At 39.2% G+C, this 19,598-nt stretch overlaps 1 protein-coding gene across 1 annotated transcript; it reads left to right on the top strand.

Moving 5' to 3' along the window:
• The first annotated feature begins 7,839 nt into the window (after positions 1-7,839).
• LOC139128623 (integrase/recombinase xerD homolog) lies at positions 7,840-12,255 on the top strand. Its single transcript, XM_070694364.1, has 2 exons — positions 7,840-8,499; positions 10,667-12,255. The coding sequence occupies exons 1-2, from the start codon at positions 8,013-8,015 to the stop codon at positions 11,647-11,649; spliced, it is 1,470 nt and encodes a 489-aa protein (XP_070550465.1). The 5' UTR covers positions 7,840-8,012; the 3' UTR covers positions 11,650-12,255.
• The last annotated feature ends 7,343 nt before the right edge of the window (positions 12,256-19,598 follow it).

Raw genomic sequence — 19,598 nt, 5'->3', positions numbered from 1 at the left:
ATTCACACCTATGGCCATGTCGAAGTCCAGATAGTTAAACCACGGCAACTTGTTCTGAGCGTCGCTCAGTGGTAATGTAAGTTGTGCTAGGACAATTTTCGCCCATTTTGGACTTGGTAATGTACGTTGTGCTAGGACAATTTCGCCCATTTTGGACTTTTACAAGCCACATCTACAACCCGCCACAAGCTTATGATGTATTTCGTGCAGAACTTTCATGTCATCAATGTAAAACATGTAAAAGTGTATTAATTGTAAAGAATGTATTAAATGAATATCCGTTTTTCTAAAATCATTAATTATGCAAATGAAAATGCTCACGTGTTTCATTATGTATTTCAGTTATGTGTAAATTTTAACCTTTGCCACATATTGCAACTTCATTGAAAATATTATGATCAAACTTAATGAACAATAATCACTGCCGATTAGGTCATGAAGTATACAAATATGTAATTAGCTGAAATAAAAATATTAAAGTTCTTTTACTGCTGTCATTGTATCACAACTTTATATAGCAAGTGTAATTACCGTTGGTCAAGTCCTTCAAGCCATATATGCCGAGCTGTGAAAGCTCATTAGACATGCAAATTATAAATTAGCTGACATGAAAATGTGAAATGACTTTTGATATTGTTTTAACCTGGTATAATCATCAATGTACATAGCATGTTTTGCCAACTTTGATCAAGTAAATCCAGTATATATCCCTAATAAGCAAGGTCATTAAATATGTGTAAATTAGGAATTGGCTTAAGTAAAAATGCTTAATGATTTTCAACAATGTTGTATCATGGTATCTGCAATATATGTAGCAAGTTTTGTCAACTTTGGTCAAGTTGATTCAGACACATATCTCTAATTAGGAAAGTTCATTTAATATGCAAATTAGGAATTGGCTGAAGAGAAAATGCTTAATGACTTTCAATAATATTGTATTATAGTGCCTTTAATGTACATAGCAAGTTTCATCAATTTTGATCAAGTCAATGAAGATAAATATCCCTAATTATGAAAATTCATTTAATATGCAAATTAAGTATTGGCTGAAGTAAAATGTTTTTTGATTTTCAATAATATTATATCACAGTATCTTTGATGTATATAGCAAGTTTCAACAACAACAATCAAGTTAATTCAGATATATATCCCTAATTTGGAAAGTTTATTAAATATGCAAATTGGAATTGGCTGAAGTAAAAATGTTTAATGACTTTCAAAATGTTGTATCATAGTAGCTTCAATACATGTAGCAAGTTTCATCAACTTTGGTCCAGTCAATTTAAATATATATCCCTAATTAGCAAAGTTCATTAAATATGTAAATTAGGAATTGGCTGCAGTTAAAACGCTTAATGACTTTCAATAATGTTAAATCATAGTATCTTTAATATACATACCAAGTTTGGTTGATTTTGATCGAGTCAAATCAGACATATATCCCTAATTAGGAAAGTTCATTAAATATGCAAATTAGCAACTATCTTTCATGTCACCCCTTAATGGTTCCCACTACTGATATATCTTGGTGTGATCAACATTTGTAGCAAATCTCATCAAATTGTGTGTAGTCTTTTATAATGATATCCGTTTTTCTAAAATCATTAATTATGCAAATGAGCAAAAAGTATGCAAGCCACACCCACTAAAAACTAATCAGTTCTTGCCATTTGCTAACTGAATATATGTACCGGATTTGATTCTGATCTGACTAGCCGTTTTTGAGATATCAGACCAACAGAGAGACAGACAGACAGACAGACACAGACACACAGACAGACAGACAGACAGGCATCGCTGTGACATATGCCACGTGTGTAAACATGTGAGCAAAAAATTTAATATGTATTCAATGTAAAGAATGTATTTCGTGCAGACCTTTCGTGTAAAAAAGTAAAAAATGTATTTAATGTATTAAAGCGCAGTGGTCGTCGCGCTGCGCGTGCGTGATTTTTTTGTTGATAAACATAAATTTTTGTAAACATAAGTCTTCTCAACTTCAATCGGAGTGAGATGGGAGCAGTTCCCCACTTTGTTAAGGCCTTTGTAAGACTCAACATCATGCAATAGTAAAATATTAAGATCGGAAACGAACTTCAGTGGTGTATTTCTATCTATAAACTCGTGTAGAGCTACGAACATTGGGACACTACACTCAGCACATTATGTCGCTGAGTTACCGGGCAGTGCACGCAGACACAGTGAACAAAAAGGTTTGATCGCGCGATCACGCTGGTTGTACACAATGCTATGTACAGTACAGTGAAAATGCATAACTAAAATGATCAACATTGCCTATATATGTAGACCAGCAACAAGCACAATGCCTAACACAAAAATTACACTCAAGACCATGATCGGCAAGCCAGAGCAGGACATGTGAGATGTTGTTGGGAGACGGTCACCGCGTTGACGTACACGGATATAAAGAATCCGGTCCCACAACGTACCGGCCCGCTACGACTTGGCCCACAACCAACTGTTGATCACCATGTCTTACTTCTCCTAGTATTACGTGGTAAGAAATAGTTAAATGACAGGAAACAATAAACAAAACGAGCGGGTTTACGCGGCATTTGGCAGGGAAATTGCACGGTTACACCGTGCATAGACGTATCGAGAGATCCTGTGCCCCGGTCCTGTGCACAGTCATGGCATAGCCCTGCGTACGATGCTGTGTGTTCCGCTACAGCTAATCGCCCCGCTCGTTAGCTGTAGCAGAACACACAGCATCGTACGCAGGGCTAGGTCATGGCAGTGATCCAACCGCTAGCTGGTGTAGGCCTACCGGTGCTGGGCAAACTTCGTTGTTGTACCTCCTGATTGCCGGGTAGGTCTGAATCCTCTTTCAAGTGAGATAACCCCCACATAACAAGAAGACCTATGAAAGGTCCTTCGCTTGACTTGATACCTGTACTCGGAATTCTCGTTTGCACCCCCAAACGGGGTAAACTTTGTAGTTGAGTTGGATTCTCCACAGCCGAGTGTGTACATAGCGCGTCATATACCCGGTTTGACACGGACGTTCATACAGACCACGGAACGGAACAGATGCAGAGATGCTTCTTGCTGCAGCGGGCATTGCTCTGCGAGCTGTAGATTTCTGTAGTTTGGGTTGTTGTCTTTGTACTCCTGTCGGGCCTCTTGAAATGAAAGCTCTCGTCCTTGCTAGCGATGTCGAAAACTAGAGCCCGGTCGTTGATAGTCTGTTGGGGTATAGGCCTACATGCGTACGTCTAGCTCTATGGCTCGAGCGATAACAGTAGCCGAGCCCCATTCAACTTATTCAAGAAAATCATGAACAAATGTGATCTCAATCCAGCGTGCAATCATAATATTCAGCAGATATTTAACTTAGATTAATTGACCTTTTATTGCGTGTTACATTTGAATAGTTGGTATGCTTGTGACAGATCAGCCGCCATTTTAACAAGCGGCAATATCGCAAACATTACAATCAACCCGTAACATGTGCGGCGTTCTTGGACTTGTTTACAACAGAGGGGGACCCCCTCAGGAGGATGCGCAGCGCGACGACCACTGCGCTTTAAATGAAAAGAATGTATTTGTGCAGACCTTTCGTGACATAAATGTAAAAAATGTATTAAATGTAAAGAATGTTTCGTGCAGACCTTTCGTGTAAAAATGTATTAAATGTATTAAATGTAAAGAATGTATTTCGTGCAAGCCCAGCTAAACTGACCCACCAAAGAATGTATTTCGTGCAGACCTTTCGTATCATAAATGTAAAAAATGTTAAATCGGCAACTATTGGCCATAGCTCGCACGTTGACTCAATTGTACATGCTAATATTGGCAGACTACACTGAAAAACGATGTGCGCATGCGTGAAGTTAGATTTGCAGAACAGATTTCGCGAAAGAACTTGTGCCTTTCCATCCCAAAACTTCCTCGATTGCTAACAGTTAATGCACATGAACAAAACAAAAAACAACAACGTCAGGACAGGGAGAGGATTTATGGTTTTCGCCACAACTACAAATGCCACGCTGAAGATACGTTTACAAGGCATTCATTCCAAATACTCGCACGTGTCCTTGTTTCCACGCTTCTCAAGTAGTTTCGCATATGCGCGGTACGTTTTGAAGCGATGTTACACTGGCATAGACTCTCCACAGTCGCTGTGCCTTGTTCCACGATGGGCCTGCATTCAAACACCTATTTTTCAGAATTCCCACAGCTTCAATGAACTGTTTTTAGATTTCTATGTAGCCCCTAACTTGTAATAATAATAATAATAATAATAATAATAATAAAGTGTCAAAGCAGCAATGACCTGGTTTTGAGACATTTTTGCAGAGGGGCAAAAACGGCAAAACAGAGGAATAGATTTGCACATAGCTGATAGCTATGGGTATATAATGTAAAATTGAGGTCAAAGGCTATCCCTGTTACCCGACATTTGTCAAAAAATAGTTTTACCTCAGTAGCCCTAATAATTGTTTCTTTTGGCACGCATCAAAAAATTTCTTCCTCCCCACTCACGCAAGTTATTTTATTACCGTTTCATCTCACCACACATCAATTACTGTTCTAATGTTTGGAGCTTTACTTCCAGTAGCAATATCTATGCATTGGAGCGTCTACACAGTCGTGCAATGAGACTTATTCTTGACATTGTTCCGCCTCTTTCCACTTTTCAAATGTATACCCAGCTTCATTGGTTAATAATTAACTTGAAACTCAGTTGTAAGAGTATGGCCCAAATTTACAGAGCAAACTCACAACCTAACCCCTGACTACATAACCAGTATGTTCAATAATTATACCCCTTCAGATCACTTCGTTCTTCCAATCAGAACTTCCTTAAAGTTCCCAAAGACGTACACTCTTTATCAGAACACCTTGTCAGTTGTGGGTGTGGATGAATATAACAATCTCCCCAAATCAATGAGGGACTCTGAGTCACTGACTAGTTTTAAGAAATCTTGTAACAACTTTTTGTATAATACTTACTTGTCAGATGCCTTTTTGTAGTATTTTTAGCTCCCATAGCCATATGTATATATGGCAATGGAAGCTATTCTTATAGGCTAGGGAAATGTCTGTATGTATGTATGTCTGTATGTCTGTATGTCTGTGTGTCTGTATGTCTGTATGTCTGTATGTCTGTCCGTCAACATCAAAAACTCCAAAACCGCTGTACATTTCATCTTGATATTTGGTGTGTACATGGATGATGGGCTGTAGATGAGATTTTGTTCAAATGAAGTTGTCATTGCCAAAAATATGCAAATTAAGTGAAAAAATGTAAAAACAGTCAAAATTGAAAAAACTCAATAACCACTGAGCAGATTACATGAAAAAATTAGCATGTAAGTACTTTGGGCTGACATGAAATGATTGTGCACATCTTGGGTCAGTATCTTGGACTTGCTATTTTTCATGAATTTTTTTGTAATTTTCTCCCATTTTTGGTCAAAAAATCTCCTGCTCTGAAACCACAAGTCCGATTGATTGAAACTTGGTATGGAAGTGCATAGGAGTGACCTTTCCCAAATTTGGGCAAATCGTGGTGAAATTTGCATATTTTTAGTTTACACGTCCATAGACTCCCATGTATAAGGCAGATCTCCATAGACTGCCATGTATAAGGCCATGAAAAATAAAAATTTAGTTTCTCATCGTATTCATATTGCAAAAAGGATGCAGTGACACAATTTTAGTCCCCACGGATGAAGTCCAGTGAGCTTATAGATTGGGTCATGTCCGTCTTCGTCCATCCGTGAGTCCATCCGTTCACGCATATATCTCGGATATTTTGACAAAATGTCATGTGACCTTGATGACCTTTGATCTCAATATACATATTTGTCCATAACTCAGTAACCACAAGTGCTACCACCCTTCATATATGGTATGATGGGACAGCTTATGACGCCACATATAGTACCTCATTAATTATGCACATATCTAATTTTGAGCGAGCCAATAGAGCTAGAGGTCTGCTTTTTGGTATATAGGGATAACTTAGCAAAACAATTTTTTTGACAAAATGTCACGTGACCTCGGTGACCTTTGACCTCAAATATACATATTTGTCCATAACTCAGTAACCACAAGTGCTACAGCCTTCATGTATGGTATGATGGGACACCTTATGACGCCACATATTGTACCTCATTAATTATGCGCATATCTAATTTTGAGCGAGCCAATAGAGCTAGAGGTCTGATTTTTGGTATATAGGGATAACTTCGCAATACAATTTTTTTGACAAAATGTCACGTGACCTCGGTGACCTTTGACCTCAAATATACATATTTGTCCATAACTCAGTAACCACAAGTGCTACAGCCTTCATGTATGGTATGATGGGACACCTTATGACACACATATTGTACCTCATTAATTATGCGCATATCTAATTTGAGCGAGCCAATAGAGCTAGAGGTCTGATTTTTGGTATATAGGGATAACTTAGCAATACAATTTTTTTGACAAAATGTCACGTGACCTCGGTGACCTTTGACCTCAAATATACATATTTGTCCATAACTCAGTAACCACAAGTGCTACAGCCTTCATGTATGGTATGATGGGACACCTTATGACGCCACATATTGTACCTCATTAATTATGCACATATCTAATTTGAGCGAGCCAATAGAGCTAGAGGTCTGATTTTTGGTATATAGGGATAACTTAGCAATACAATTTTTTTGACAAAATGTCACGTGACCTCGGTGACCTTTGACCTCAAATATACATATTTTTCCATAACTCGGTAACCACAAGTGCTACACCCTTCATGTTTGGTATGATGGACACCTTATGACGCCACATACTGTACCTCAATAATTATGCGCATATCTCATTCTGAGCGAGCCAATAGAGCTGGATGTCTGATTTTTGGTATATAGGGATAACTATAGGAGAGAAATTTTTTGACCAAATGTCATGTGACCTCGATGACCTTTTACCTAAAATATATGTTTATGTCAATAAATAAGTAACCACAAGTGCTATGTCCTTTGAATTTAGTAGGATGGGAGATCTTATGACAACACACGCTTTACCTCATTATTATGTACACTTTAATTCTGGGCAAGCGAATAGAGCTAGAGATCTGATTTTTTGGCATATAGGGATTAATTAGCAATATAATTTTTTTTTTCAAAATGTCATGTGACCTCGATGACCTTTGACCTTGATTATACATATATATGCATATTTCAGTAACCACAAGTTCTATACCCTCCAATTTTGATAGGATATTAGACCTTAAGATGTCACATCTTGTACCTCATTTATAATGCGCATATGTATTTCTTGGCTGGCCAATACTGCTAGAGGTCTGATCTTTTTTCCCGATTTAGAACCATAACTTAGACATGCCTCATGTGTTTCAAATTGGGAACAACGACATAGACCTATGTGCCCATAGATCTCAACATATACACTCCAGTGATACTTCTTAATGACCACATTTTCCTGCCCCATCAAGACTAATACTCCTATTACAAGTGGGGACTATGTCATTATCACAGTATTCGATATATCTAATTCTGTATTTTTCCATTTTATATTCTGAATAATTACATTAAACATATTTCACTGTCTCCAGTACATTTCATTTAAGTATTTTCACTTCATGCACTTTATCCCTTTCACACATGTTCAAATATCTGACCAGAGAACAAACACTAAATAGTCCAGGATGGGAGCTACAGTGTCATTGACGCTATTTTTACTATTTGTACGTCTCTTGCATTTTTTGTGTCAATGTTTTGCTGTACAGTGTTTTTTGACTTTTCTTTTGTCTATTCGACCTCCACGAAAGAGGTGTTTCACCTATGGAGTTATCGAGTTTAAATAATGAATCTTTAGAATTTATTTTAAAGTGTTTTAGTAGCCCTGTATAGACAGCGCCCTCGCTGGTACCAGCCCTACCTCTTGCATTTTGTACTACTGAGCATGCGCAATTGATACGGCTGTACTGCCGCGCTCTTCAACGGACTTGTCGCTACTTAGTCTTTCAAGAGACCAAAATGTCATACAATCTGCGTAAAAGAAGTGAAATAACTGAAAGTTCATGCACAGGATGTGGTCTAGATCGTTGTGGATCGCCCTTAGGACTCACCAGCGACACTGACAGCAAGAGAGTCGAACCTGAGTCGCCAGCTTTAGTGATCGACAGTTATCTATCTCCGGTAAGCCATAATAAGCCTGACGAGTGCCTGACCGACTTCAGTAAGTCACACGGAGCCAGTCAACTCGAAAGTCGGATCGATCGCCTAGAGTGCACTGTAGAAAAACTAGCCGGACTCGTTGAACGTTCCCTTACTGTGGCGGACACGAAGAACGAGTTTTCCCGCCAAAACGCAGTTGGCTACAATCAAGTGGAGCGCCCCCACAGTTCTCAGCCCCCTATATACGACCAAGCTGGAGTTGGTAACAAGACATTCGATACTTTACACCAGAGGAAAACCCTTCACGAAGGAGTGCCCTTGGCGACCAGAAAGAAAGTCCTTGCCGGTGAGTACATTGATCTGAGTGAGTTACATCCATTGAACTTTGCTCATGTTTCAACACCGGACAAAATGGAAGCTACTATTGATGGCAGCCAAGTTGTCTTCAACCCTAAGCGGAAAAAAGTTCCTATATCAACCTTTGGTGCTTGGCTGAATGCCTTTGCTGTACTGGAAAGCATTCTACTCGAAAAGAAGCCAGCCACAGCAACATCACTTCTTGCATACCGCCATCTAATCCAGAACTGTGACAGCAAATTTTCATGGCCAGCGGTGTATGCATATGATGTTAAATTCAGACACCAACTAAGTGAAACCTGCTCCTTTGACTACCATTTCCTGAACCAGGACATGTACATCACTACTTTCATGGACCCTGGTGCAGTAAAGACCACACGTAGGGAATGTTATCGCTGCAAAGCTACAGATCACTTGGCTAAGGAGTGTCCCTTTCGTGAGGAACTATCCACACCGACGGAGAACACAAAGAAGAAAACGAAAACGGATGAGGTTTGCTTGCTCTACCAAACAGGTGAATGTAAATTCTCAAAGTGTAAACGCCAGCACAAGTGCAAACGATGTGGAGCAGACTCACCCCTCATCAACTGCCAAGCTTGCATGCCACTTCAACGTGGAAGTGTGGCAGCAAGTTCTCAATAAACACCCGGATAAACAATATGCTGAAAAAATCCTGACGTGGCTTCAACAGGGGGTGCCTATTGGTTTCAAAGGTCAAAGGCCGCAAACGCCCCTGTTGTCAGCTAATTGGAAGAGTGCACTTGACGTCAAGGACAAAGTTACGCATAAACTTCTAGAGGAAGTCCGGAACGGATACAAAGCGGGACCGTTTATTACTCCACCATTCCAATCATTTTATAGTTCACCACTAGGAGCACGACCAAAGAAGAATACGAATAACTATCGGATAATTCATGACCTTTCCTGGCCTCCAGGGCACTCTGTGAACGATCACATATCGAAGGACGAATATAGTTGTCACTACATATCGATCGATGCGGCTATCGAGCACATAAAATGTTTAGGTAAGGGGTCCCTGATCGCAAAGGTCGACCTCGCGGACGCATTCTACCAAATTCCTGTCTCACCGGATGACTGGAATCTACTTGGCTGTTCCTGGGACCTTGAAATCAACGGTGAACTCCAAACATGTTATTTCTATAGCAAAGTGTTGCCATTTGGTCTAAGGAGCAGCCCAGCGATTTTCAATGAGTTTGCTGACGGTCTTCAGTTTACCATGGAATCTATACACAACGTTGATCCAGTGGAACATTACCTGGATGATTACTTCACAGCTGGCCGCGCAGGCACAAATCAGTGCAGTAGAAACCTTCAGGGAATGTTACTTGCTTGCGATGAACTTGGGTTTCCTGTAAACCCTACAAAAGTCACCACCCCCTCCACAACTATGGATTTTCTTGGCATAACACTAGACACGATCCGTATGGAGGCACGAGTGTCTCAGGACCGCATTGACGACACTCTGACAGAACTTCTTGCCTGGATGACTAAGAAACGGGCAACAAAACGACAAATCTTGTCTCTTATTGGTAAACTTACCTTCATCACCAGGGTCTGTCGACCTGGTCGTACATTTCTCAGAAGACTAATAGATACCTCATCAGGACTGAAACGCCTACACCATAAAGTAAAGCTGAACCGCAACTTCAAACTGGACCTTCAATGGTGGATTGACTACCTACCTACATGGAACGGTGTCAGTATGTTTTATGACAGTTACTGGACAAATAATGTTGACCTACATCTCTACACTGATGCATCAGACATCGGCTATGGTGGCGTGTTCGGTGTGCAAACAATCCAAGGAAAGTTTGTCAATGAGATACCAGCCTACACCCCTAAAACCTATTCTATTAACTGGAGGGAGCTTTACGCCATTGTGTGTGCTGCAGACACGTGGGGAGCCCACTTCAAAGGACGGAAAATCCTTTTCCACTGTGATAATTCTTCTGTTGTTGCAATGATCCGCAGTGGTTCATCTCGCAGTGAAAAGTGTGCATCCCTTCTTCGTAAACTGTTCTTCATTTGTGCCAGAGACAATTTCCTGATGAATGCTATACATATTGCAGGCAGCAAAAACACTACTGCTGATGCTCTATCTCGATACAAGTAACACTGATTTGCTTCCTTCACAGGGAATGGTACTTCCCATGACCACTGGTGGTTACAAGCATGCAAACTCGTCGGCAGCGCTTATTCAGCCAACACAGATCGTACATATGGCTCAGGTCAAAAGATTTACCTTCAGTTTTGTGATACAGTAGATGCATTGCCAATCCCAGCATCAGAGAATGTTCTACTTATGTTTATTGCATACCTTCAAGAAGAGAGGAAACTCAAGTATAGTTCCATTGTGACATACCTCTATTCAGTTCGTGCACTGCAAATCCAGGAAGGCTTGCCTGATCCATTGCAGGACCGTCCACGCATTCACCTTGCACTACGTTCAGTCAACAGATCACAAGGACCAGAATCAACACAAAAACTGGCAATTACGTTTGATTTACTGCAGAGGTTACAGCCTCTATTTGACATTTCATGCACAAAAGACTTAGTAGTTTGGACTGCCATGACCACAGCCTTCTTTGGCCTTTTCAGGTCTGGCGAACTTGTCATTAAGGATTTACCATTTATTCCAGCCACTGATTTAACTGTAAGCGATATTACTTTTTCTAAACAGTCAGGGGCTAATGTAATTGCAATTGTTCACCTTAAAAAGTCCAAGTGCGACCCATTTCGTAAAGGGGTCGATGTCATCATTGGCTGCTCCCATAACACTATTTGTGCAGTGGATTTATTATCACGTTTACACTCACTGCGAATCCAAGCTGGGGCCTCACCCAATGACCCTTTCTTTTTACTACCTGGTAATGTACCTCTTACTAGGCAATTCTTTATTAGACACCTAAAGCATTCAATTGGCCAGATAGGACTGGACCCCAATGCATACAGTGGTCATAGCTTTCGCAGTGGGGGTGCAACATCAGCAGCAGCAGCCGGTGTATCTGACTGGGAGATCAAAGTCATGGGCCGCTGGTCCAGCGACTGTTACAAGCGTTATATTCGCACTCCACGACAAGTGCTATCAACCTTTGCTAAACGTATGATCTTTACATGACTGGTCTTAAGTCCAGCCATCACTCAGTTTGACATGCCTGAATGAGTAATTTTTTTTTTGTATTATTGCTTGTTCACAGTTCTTATTTCATTGTTACTGGTCTTATTGTTGTTTATATCAGATGGTACATACACATGCGTGATATTGGGAGTTTGGGCAGCCTTGTACTTCAATGTACAATTTTCCTCTTCTTCAGTTCATTAAAATGGTTGCCCATTGCGCCCATTCATCTAGTGTGTGTATGTGTGTTCATTTAATAAGAGGAATTGCACTAATGAATCTTTAGAATTTATTTTAAAGTGTTTTAGTAGCCCTGTATAGACAGCGCCCTCGCTGGTACCAGCCCTACCTCTTGCATTTTGTACTACTGAGCATGCGCAATTGATACGGCTGTACTGCCGCGCTCTTCAACGGACTTGTCGCTACTTAGTCTTTCAAGAGACCAAAATGTCATTACCCACCCTCCCACCACCTTATTTAGGCATACATATTAACTATTGATGTTTTTATTTTAAATCACTTGTGACCTTAGGGCAGCCTTGTACTTCAATGTACAATTTTCCTCTTCTTCAGTTCATTAAAATGGTTGCCCATTGCGCCCATTCATCTAGTGTGTGTATGTGTGTTCATTTAATAAGAGGAATTGCACTAAATATTAATATAAGACATCTAAGTCTATTGACCAGCTAAGAATTAGATATGTGCATAATTAATAAGGTGCAGGATATGGCGTCATAAGATGCCCTATCATACCAAATATGAAGGGTGTAGCAGCTACTGAGTTATTGGCTATATGTATATTTGAGGTCAAAGGTCATCAAGGTTACATGACTATTCATCAAACAATCCTATAGTCAACCCTGTATACCGAAAATCCACTCTTGCTGTATTGGTCAGCCTAGAATAAGATATGCTCATAATAAATGAGGTACAGGATGTGATGTCACAAGTCTCCAATGATACCAAGTATGAAGGGTGTAGCACTTATAGTTACTGATATATGGGCACATACCGGTATGTATATTTGAGGTAAAAGGTCATCAAGGTCACATGACTATTCATCACAACAACTCCATAGTCAACCCTGTATACTAAAATCAGTCATCTAGGTCTTTTGGCTAACCAACAATTAGATACCGGTATGTGCATAACTAATGAGGTACAGGCATCGAAAGGTCTTCCATCTTACCAAATATGAAGGCTGTAGCACTTGTGGTTTGTACGTTATGGACATATGTGTATATTTGAGGTCAAAGGTCATCAAAGTCAAGTGAAATATTGTCAAGAAACTATCCTTATGTAGGTAAAGACAATCAAATAATTGGTCTCTTTAAACACAATTTTAATTTGATCATCCAAGTTGCTGTCCTTTGACATCTATTTATTACTATAGTGCGTCCGATTTTAGAATATGATAAAGTCATTTTCAATTCAATTTCTGACAGTCAGGCAGACCGTATTGAGTCAATTCAGAAACATTTTTAGTCCCCACGGACGAAGTCCGGCTGGGACTTATAGATTGGGTCCCGTCCGTCCGTCCGTCCGTCCGTCCGTCCATCCGTCATCAACAGTTTCTCAGACACTGCCGAACCAATTTTGTTCAAACTTGGCACAAAGGCATAGCACTATGACCTACATGACATGCTATTTGCTGATACGATCCAATATGGCCGCCAGGCGGCCATTTTATTACGATTTTTTCATGTACAGAGCCATAACTCAGACATGTTTCAACCGATTTTATTCAAAGTTGGTACAAGGTCATTGACCAATGTCATAGATATGCACGTCAATTTGTTTTGTGATACGATCCAATATGGCCGCCAGGCGGCCATTTTATTACGATTTTTTCATGTACAGAGCCATAACTCAGGCATGTTTCAACCGATTTTATTCAAAGTTGGTACAAGGACATTGACCAATGTCATACATATGCACATTGATTTATTTTGTGACACGATCAATATGGGCACCAGGCGGCCATTCTGTTTCGATTTTTTCATGTACAGAGCCATTACTCAATCATATCTCAACCGATTTTATTCAAAGTTGGTACAAGGACATTGACCTATGACATATATATGCATGTTGATTTATTTTGCGATATGATCCAATATGGCCGCCAGGTGGCCATTTATTACAATTTTTTCATGTACGGAGCCATAACTCAGACATGTTTCATCCGATTTTATTCAAAGTTGGTACAAGGACATTGACCAATGTCATAGATATGCACGTCAATTTGTTTTGTGATATGATCCAATATGGCCGCCAGGCGGCCATTTTATTACGATTTTTTCATGTACAGAGCCATAACTCAGGCATGTTTCAACCGATTTATTCAAAGTTGGTACAAGGACATGACCAATGTCATACATATGCACATTGATTTGTTTTGTGATACGATCCAATATGGCCGCCAGGCGGCCATTTTGTTACGATTTTTTCATGTACAGAGCCATAACTCAGTCATATCTCAACCGATTTTATTCAAAGTTGGTACAAGGACATTGACCTATGTCATATATATGCATGTCGATTTGTTTTGTGATACGATCCAATATGGCCACCAGGTGGCCATTTTATTACAATTTTTTCATGTACAGAGCCATAACTCAGACATGTTTCAACCGATTTTATTCAAAGTTGGTACAAGGACATTGACCAATGTCATAGATATGCACGTCAATTTGTTTTGTGATATGATCCAATATGGCTGCTGTGCAGCCATTTTGTTATGATTTTTTCGTGTACAGAGCCATAATTCAGGCATATCTCAACTGATTTTATTCAAAGTTGGTACAAGGACATTGACCTATGTCATACATATGCACATTGATTTGTTTTGTGATACGATCCAATATGGCCGCCTTGTGGCCATTTTTTTACGATTTTCCATGTCCTGAACCATAACTCAGACATGTATCAAGCAAATTTATTCAAAGTTGGTACAAGGACATTGACTTATAGTATACATATGTACTTTGATATAAATATGTACTTTGATTTGTTTCTCGATATGGTCCAATATGGCCACATGGTGGCAATTTTGTTATGTTTTTTTTCATGTCGAGAGCCATAACTCTGGCAAGTCTCAACTGATTTTATTCAAAGTTTGTAACTGGACATTGACTTATGTCATACATATACGTGTTGATTTTTTAAACAGTAAGATCAAATATCGCTGTGTGGCGGCGATTTTGTTACGATTTTCTCATGTACTGAGCCATAACTCAGACATATTTCCACCAGTATCATTCAAAGTTGGTACAAGGACATTGACATATTTCATACATGCTCGTCAATTTGTTTCACGTCATGTAGCAGTATCATGTCAATTATTGAAGTTTCATAATTAGGCTGATATGTCAAGAAATACTGCATCAAATTTCATGAAACTTTGTACAGATGTTAAGCTCACATTGCTTTAACAGTGAAAAAGACATTTATCAGTGTCATTTTAATTAATTTGTAATTGCATATGTAATGAACTTTCCTAATTAGAGTGATATCCACAAATACAACGTCAAATTTGATGAAACTTGATACTGCTTAAACTTTATGAAGTATGGTACCGGTGATAATCTATTAGTGTTAGGATAGTATGAAAAAATGTTTTGCAACATCCTGTCAACTAATTCCCAGTTGACTCATTTAATGACTTTATGATAGTGGCCTACATTGGTTTTATGTTTTTCATCACCATGGAACTCATTCTTGGCCATTGAGTGCTATCTGTATCAAAGTATTTTTATCACAGACCTGTAATCAAAGTACCCATTAGCAAGCGGGGACTGTGTCATCAACAATGACTTGTCTTAGGATATTTACATCATAAGCAGGAATGTCACAGTGACTCATCATCTTGGTGTAATTGTGACTATAAATTGCTATGTAATCTATTTAAAATTTCATCTTTGTTCTTACGTAGGAAAATATTTGATTGTATCTTTGTGCGAAAGTGCCTTTTACATTCTTATGACTCTACAGATTGTACAGGTTTTTATGGGCCTATGCTACCTGCATTATGGGCTAGCATCATCAAAACAAGATGGCCGCTGCAGAACAGACAAAAGTGGTCAGTTGTAGCTCTGAAAAATGACTGTGTGGCAGCATAACCGGGTGTTTTACAGCTTTTATATCACTGTAGTACAGCAAAGTTAGGTAGGACAGATTATTATATGTCAGTGTTTCCTTTTAAAGACTGAATAGTTACGGAAATAGCCAGGTTTACAACAGTCCTTTGTCTACTTGCCTGCTCATGATCAGTGTATGCCCATTGTGTGACTTTCTAGCTTGTTGACTATGGCATTTCAGTCCACACAAAGAATATAAACAGGAGTGAAGTTTAAAGCAAGGTAGTAATGTAGTTAGTGATTGGATACATATGGTCCAAAATGCATTGATATTTATGTGAGACAAAGGAGCAATGGAACAATGGGGTTGGACCGCTGTTACATAACAAAACAGGAAGTTGATATCTCAATGATTTCTACTCATGTATTGCCATCATGAAACCTGAATTCTTTCTATGCTGATAGAGCTCATTTGGCTATTGATATTAAAATTATGATACTGAAAATTAAATGTTTTGTGTAACTTTTGGATACATTACATAGCAGCATCAAATTAACTTATCACCTAAAACAAGAGCCAGCATATAAAGCTGCAACTCAAAATTTCATGAAGGCAGACCTTAATTTCTATGTGAATATGCTTCTGTAGTCTCAGCATAATAGTTTAATTAGATAATTGTTACACACAGCTTTGTATAATATTTTCTGATTATAGAAATAAAGTTTCTTTGTTCAAAAGTATATCCATTGCAAGTTCTTCTTTGCTCCCTAATGAACTTGAAACACCCACTATATAGCTTGTCTTCTTAGCGTCTGTATGTGTAAAATGCAAATGTTATTGTTTACATTTTAATTCTAGTCCAGACCAGAATTCATTTCTCAACAATAACAATGTCTACACATGTACAGGCTGAGTTCAATGGAACATTCTAATGTTCCAATTGGTTTACCATAGGACTGTCTAATAGGACATATTATTATTAGACTACCATAGGACTGTCTAATAGGACATGTCTAATGTTCCTATTGGACTACTATGGGACAGTCTCGTAGGACAGGTGTCACATTCCTATTGGACTACTATGGGACTGTCTCATAGGACAGGTGTCGCATTCCTATTGGACTACTATGGGACTGTCTCATAGGACAGGTGTCACATTCCTATTGGACTACTATGGGACTGTCTCATAGGACAGGTGTCGCATTCCTATTGGACTACTATGGGACTGTCTCATAGGACAGGTGTCGCATTCCTATTGGACTACTATGGGACTGTCTCATAGGATATTGTCTCAAAATACTATTGGACAATCCTATCAGACTGATTCCTATTGGAGTCCAATAGGACTTTTTTGTAAGGGTGATTACTAGTAATAAACTTGAACTTGCATATGTGATCATTTGTTTATCAATGCCCTGAGTAAATAATAACTTTAATAAGACTAGTGTAATGTTATTGCATACTTTCATGAAACTAGGTTTCCTTCCCGAAACACAGAATAGAATACTTTGAGAATACTATCAGAAAACGGCAAGGTACTGATCAAAGCGTTAGATAATGGAAGTGGAACAGTAGTTCTAGACACTGATAATTACATAATAAGGGAGCATCAAAATATCTCGTCAAGCCAGTGATACCACACAAAGTTTATGACAGATGACTCATAACAGAGAAATATACAGCCTTATAACAGAAACTTACAACACAAAACATGTTGCCGAGAACATGTATCCATATCTAATATAGTAAAAACAATACGAACACTACCTTGAACATATCAGAACAAAATTAAACATCCTAACATCCCCAGTGAAGGAGCAAAGTTCAAGTGGGACAACATAGGAATACAGAAAATCTATCGATTATTCCAAACAATTTATCCACGGAAGATGAATTGAGGCAATTGATAAGAAAGTACGGCAAATTTCGAAAAAAAACAGCGTTAAAGGATCATAGTGTTAGTACAGTCTCCTCCACTCTGGAGTACAGACTGCGCTGAGTTCAGATTACAGCTGTGTCTCGCCATGGCCAATCAGTTTTGTACACAAAATAGGGGAACGTAAAATGCACTTTCAAATAATATACAAAACACACTAAACGCAAACAATTAAGATATGAATAATGTGTAGCGTTGCTTTTCTTATATAAAGATAAATATTCAAGGGCCAATTCCTCAATTGCAATGACAAATAGATTTATTACATTTATGGTTGATAAGTATTACATTTATGGGTGATTTTTTTATTACATTTATGGTTACCATTTATTACATTTGTGGTTGGTGTTTTTATTACATTTATGGTTGATTTTTGTTACATTTATGGGTGATATTACATTTATGGGTGCATTTTATTACAATTATGGTTGATGTTACATTTATTGAGATTATTACATTTGTAGAGGTTACAGCGTCTACACAAGAACGCGCTATGGCTTGAGTGACATACTAGCGGGCACAGGCGCTCGAGCTTGGTAGTCTGCTAAATAGATCGCTTTTCAGCTTGGTCTATCAATCCCGTAATCGACATGCCCGCACTGCAACCTAAATGAGTGTTTAGGTTGCAGTCATGGGCATATCGACTACGGGATCGATAGATCGAGCCGAAAATCGATCTATTAGCAGACTCCCAAGCTACAAGAGCGCCTGTGCTTGGGGTCTGCGCTGCGATACGAGTCCAGAATTGAAATGAGACCTGACTGTCCTGAATGAAATTGGGAGATGTTGGCTTTCCCACACAAAAAAACATACACAATTTTCCACAACAGCAACATGGAACATGAATAAAACAAATGCATAAAATGCTACAAAAGGCATATAGTGGGATGGGAAAACTTCTTTCCCATTAATGTTATGATTTCGTTTAACTTACTTCACCTTTGTGGCCAGTGAAAGAGTTGACCGGTCCTGGAGGCAAACTGGGACAGGTCCCAGAGTGCATTTGTTAGCTGACTGAGACCAGTCCTGGAAGCCAACTGGGACTGGTCCTGGAAGCCAACTGGGACCAGTCCTGGAAGCCAATGGGACTGGTCCCAGAGTGCATTTTGAGCCAACTGGGAGTCCCACTTAGCAGTTCAAGTTGGGGATTTGAGCTTCCCTTACATACCTCGGCCAGTGCAAGAGTTGACCGGTCCTGGAGGCAAACTGGCACCAGTCCCAGAGTGGCATTTTGAAGCTAACTGGGACCGGTCCTGGAAGCCAACTGGGACTGGTCCTGGAAGCAGACTGTGACTGGTCCTGGAAGCCAACTGGGACTGGTCCTGGAAGCCAATGAGACTGGTCCTGGAAGCCAATGGGACCGGTCCTGAACCCAACTGGGACCAGTCCCAGAGTGCATTTTCAGTCAACTGGGAGTCCCAGCTAGCGGTCCCAGTTGGGGGTTTGAGCTACCCTCACATACCTCAAAATTAGGCGAATGCAAAACGTTTACTACCATCCAAATACAAGTTGCATTAGGGTAGGAAATGAGGGATTGAATAGTACTTTTATTTCAACAGACTTGGCCATCACAGATGCTGCAAAGGAAGAGCTTACAAACATCCATGTTGCACACCTAAGAGTCAGTTTGGGAGTTTGCCTTTTTAAACCTATTTCAACATCATGACATAGACAATACCATTATTATGTAGTTTGATCATGATAATATTGAATAACACCTGAAATGAACATAACATTCTCAGGACCTGTCATATTAACACAAACATTTTGTTCAATAATTTTTTTAAATAACCCATGTTTTGACAAAAGTAGCATAGGACAAACTCTTGTTGAAAATATTCAACTGCATGACTTGCAATGTGTGTAATCATTTTGATCTGTATTTTCCTTATTTCGGGAAATTTTTTTCCACTGAAAAGGCTTGGCCAATTTCGTG

The sequence above is a fragment of the Ptychodera flava genome, unplaced genomic scaffold (genome assembly GCF_041260155.1).
Source record: "Ptychodera flava strain L36383 unplaced genomic scaffold, AS_Pfla_20210202 Scaffold_61__1_contigs__length_779756_pilon, whole genome shotgun sequence".
Lineage (NCBI taxonomy): Eukaryota > Metazoa > Hemichordata > Enteropneusta > Ptychoderidae > Ptychodera > Ptychodera flava.
This window is presented reverse-complemented; position numbering and strand designations above follow the sequence as displayed.

What these genes read in the sequence shown, in the direction of transcription:
- LOC139128623 (XM_070694364.1), top strand. Translation starts at nt 8,013, where the DNA reads ATGTCATACAATCTGCGTAAAAGAAGTGAAATAACTGAAAGTTCATGC. An exon ending in CAGAAAGAAAGTCCTTGCCG is followed by an intron (nt 8,500 to 10,666) that starts GTGAGTACATTG and finishes CTTCCTTCACAG; the next exon opens with GGAATGGTACTTCCCATGAC.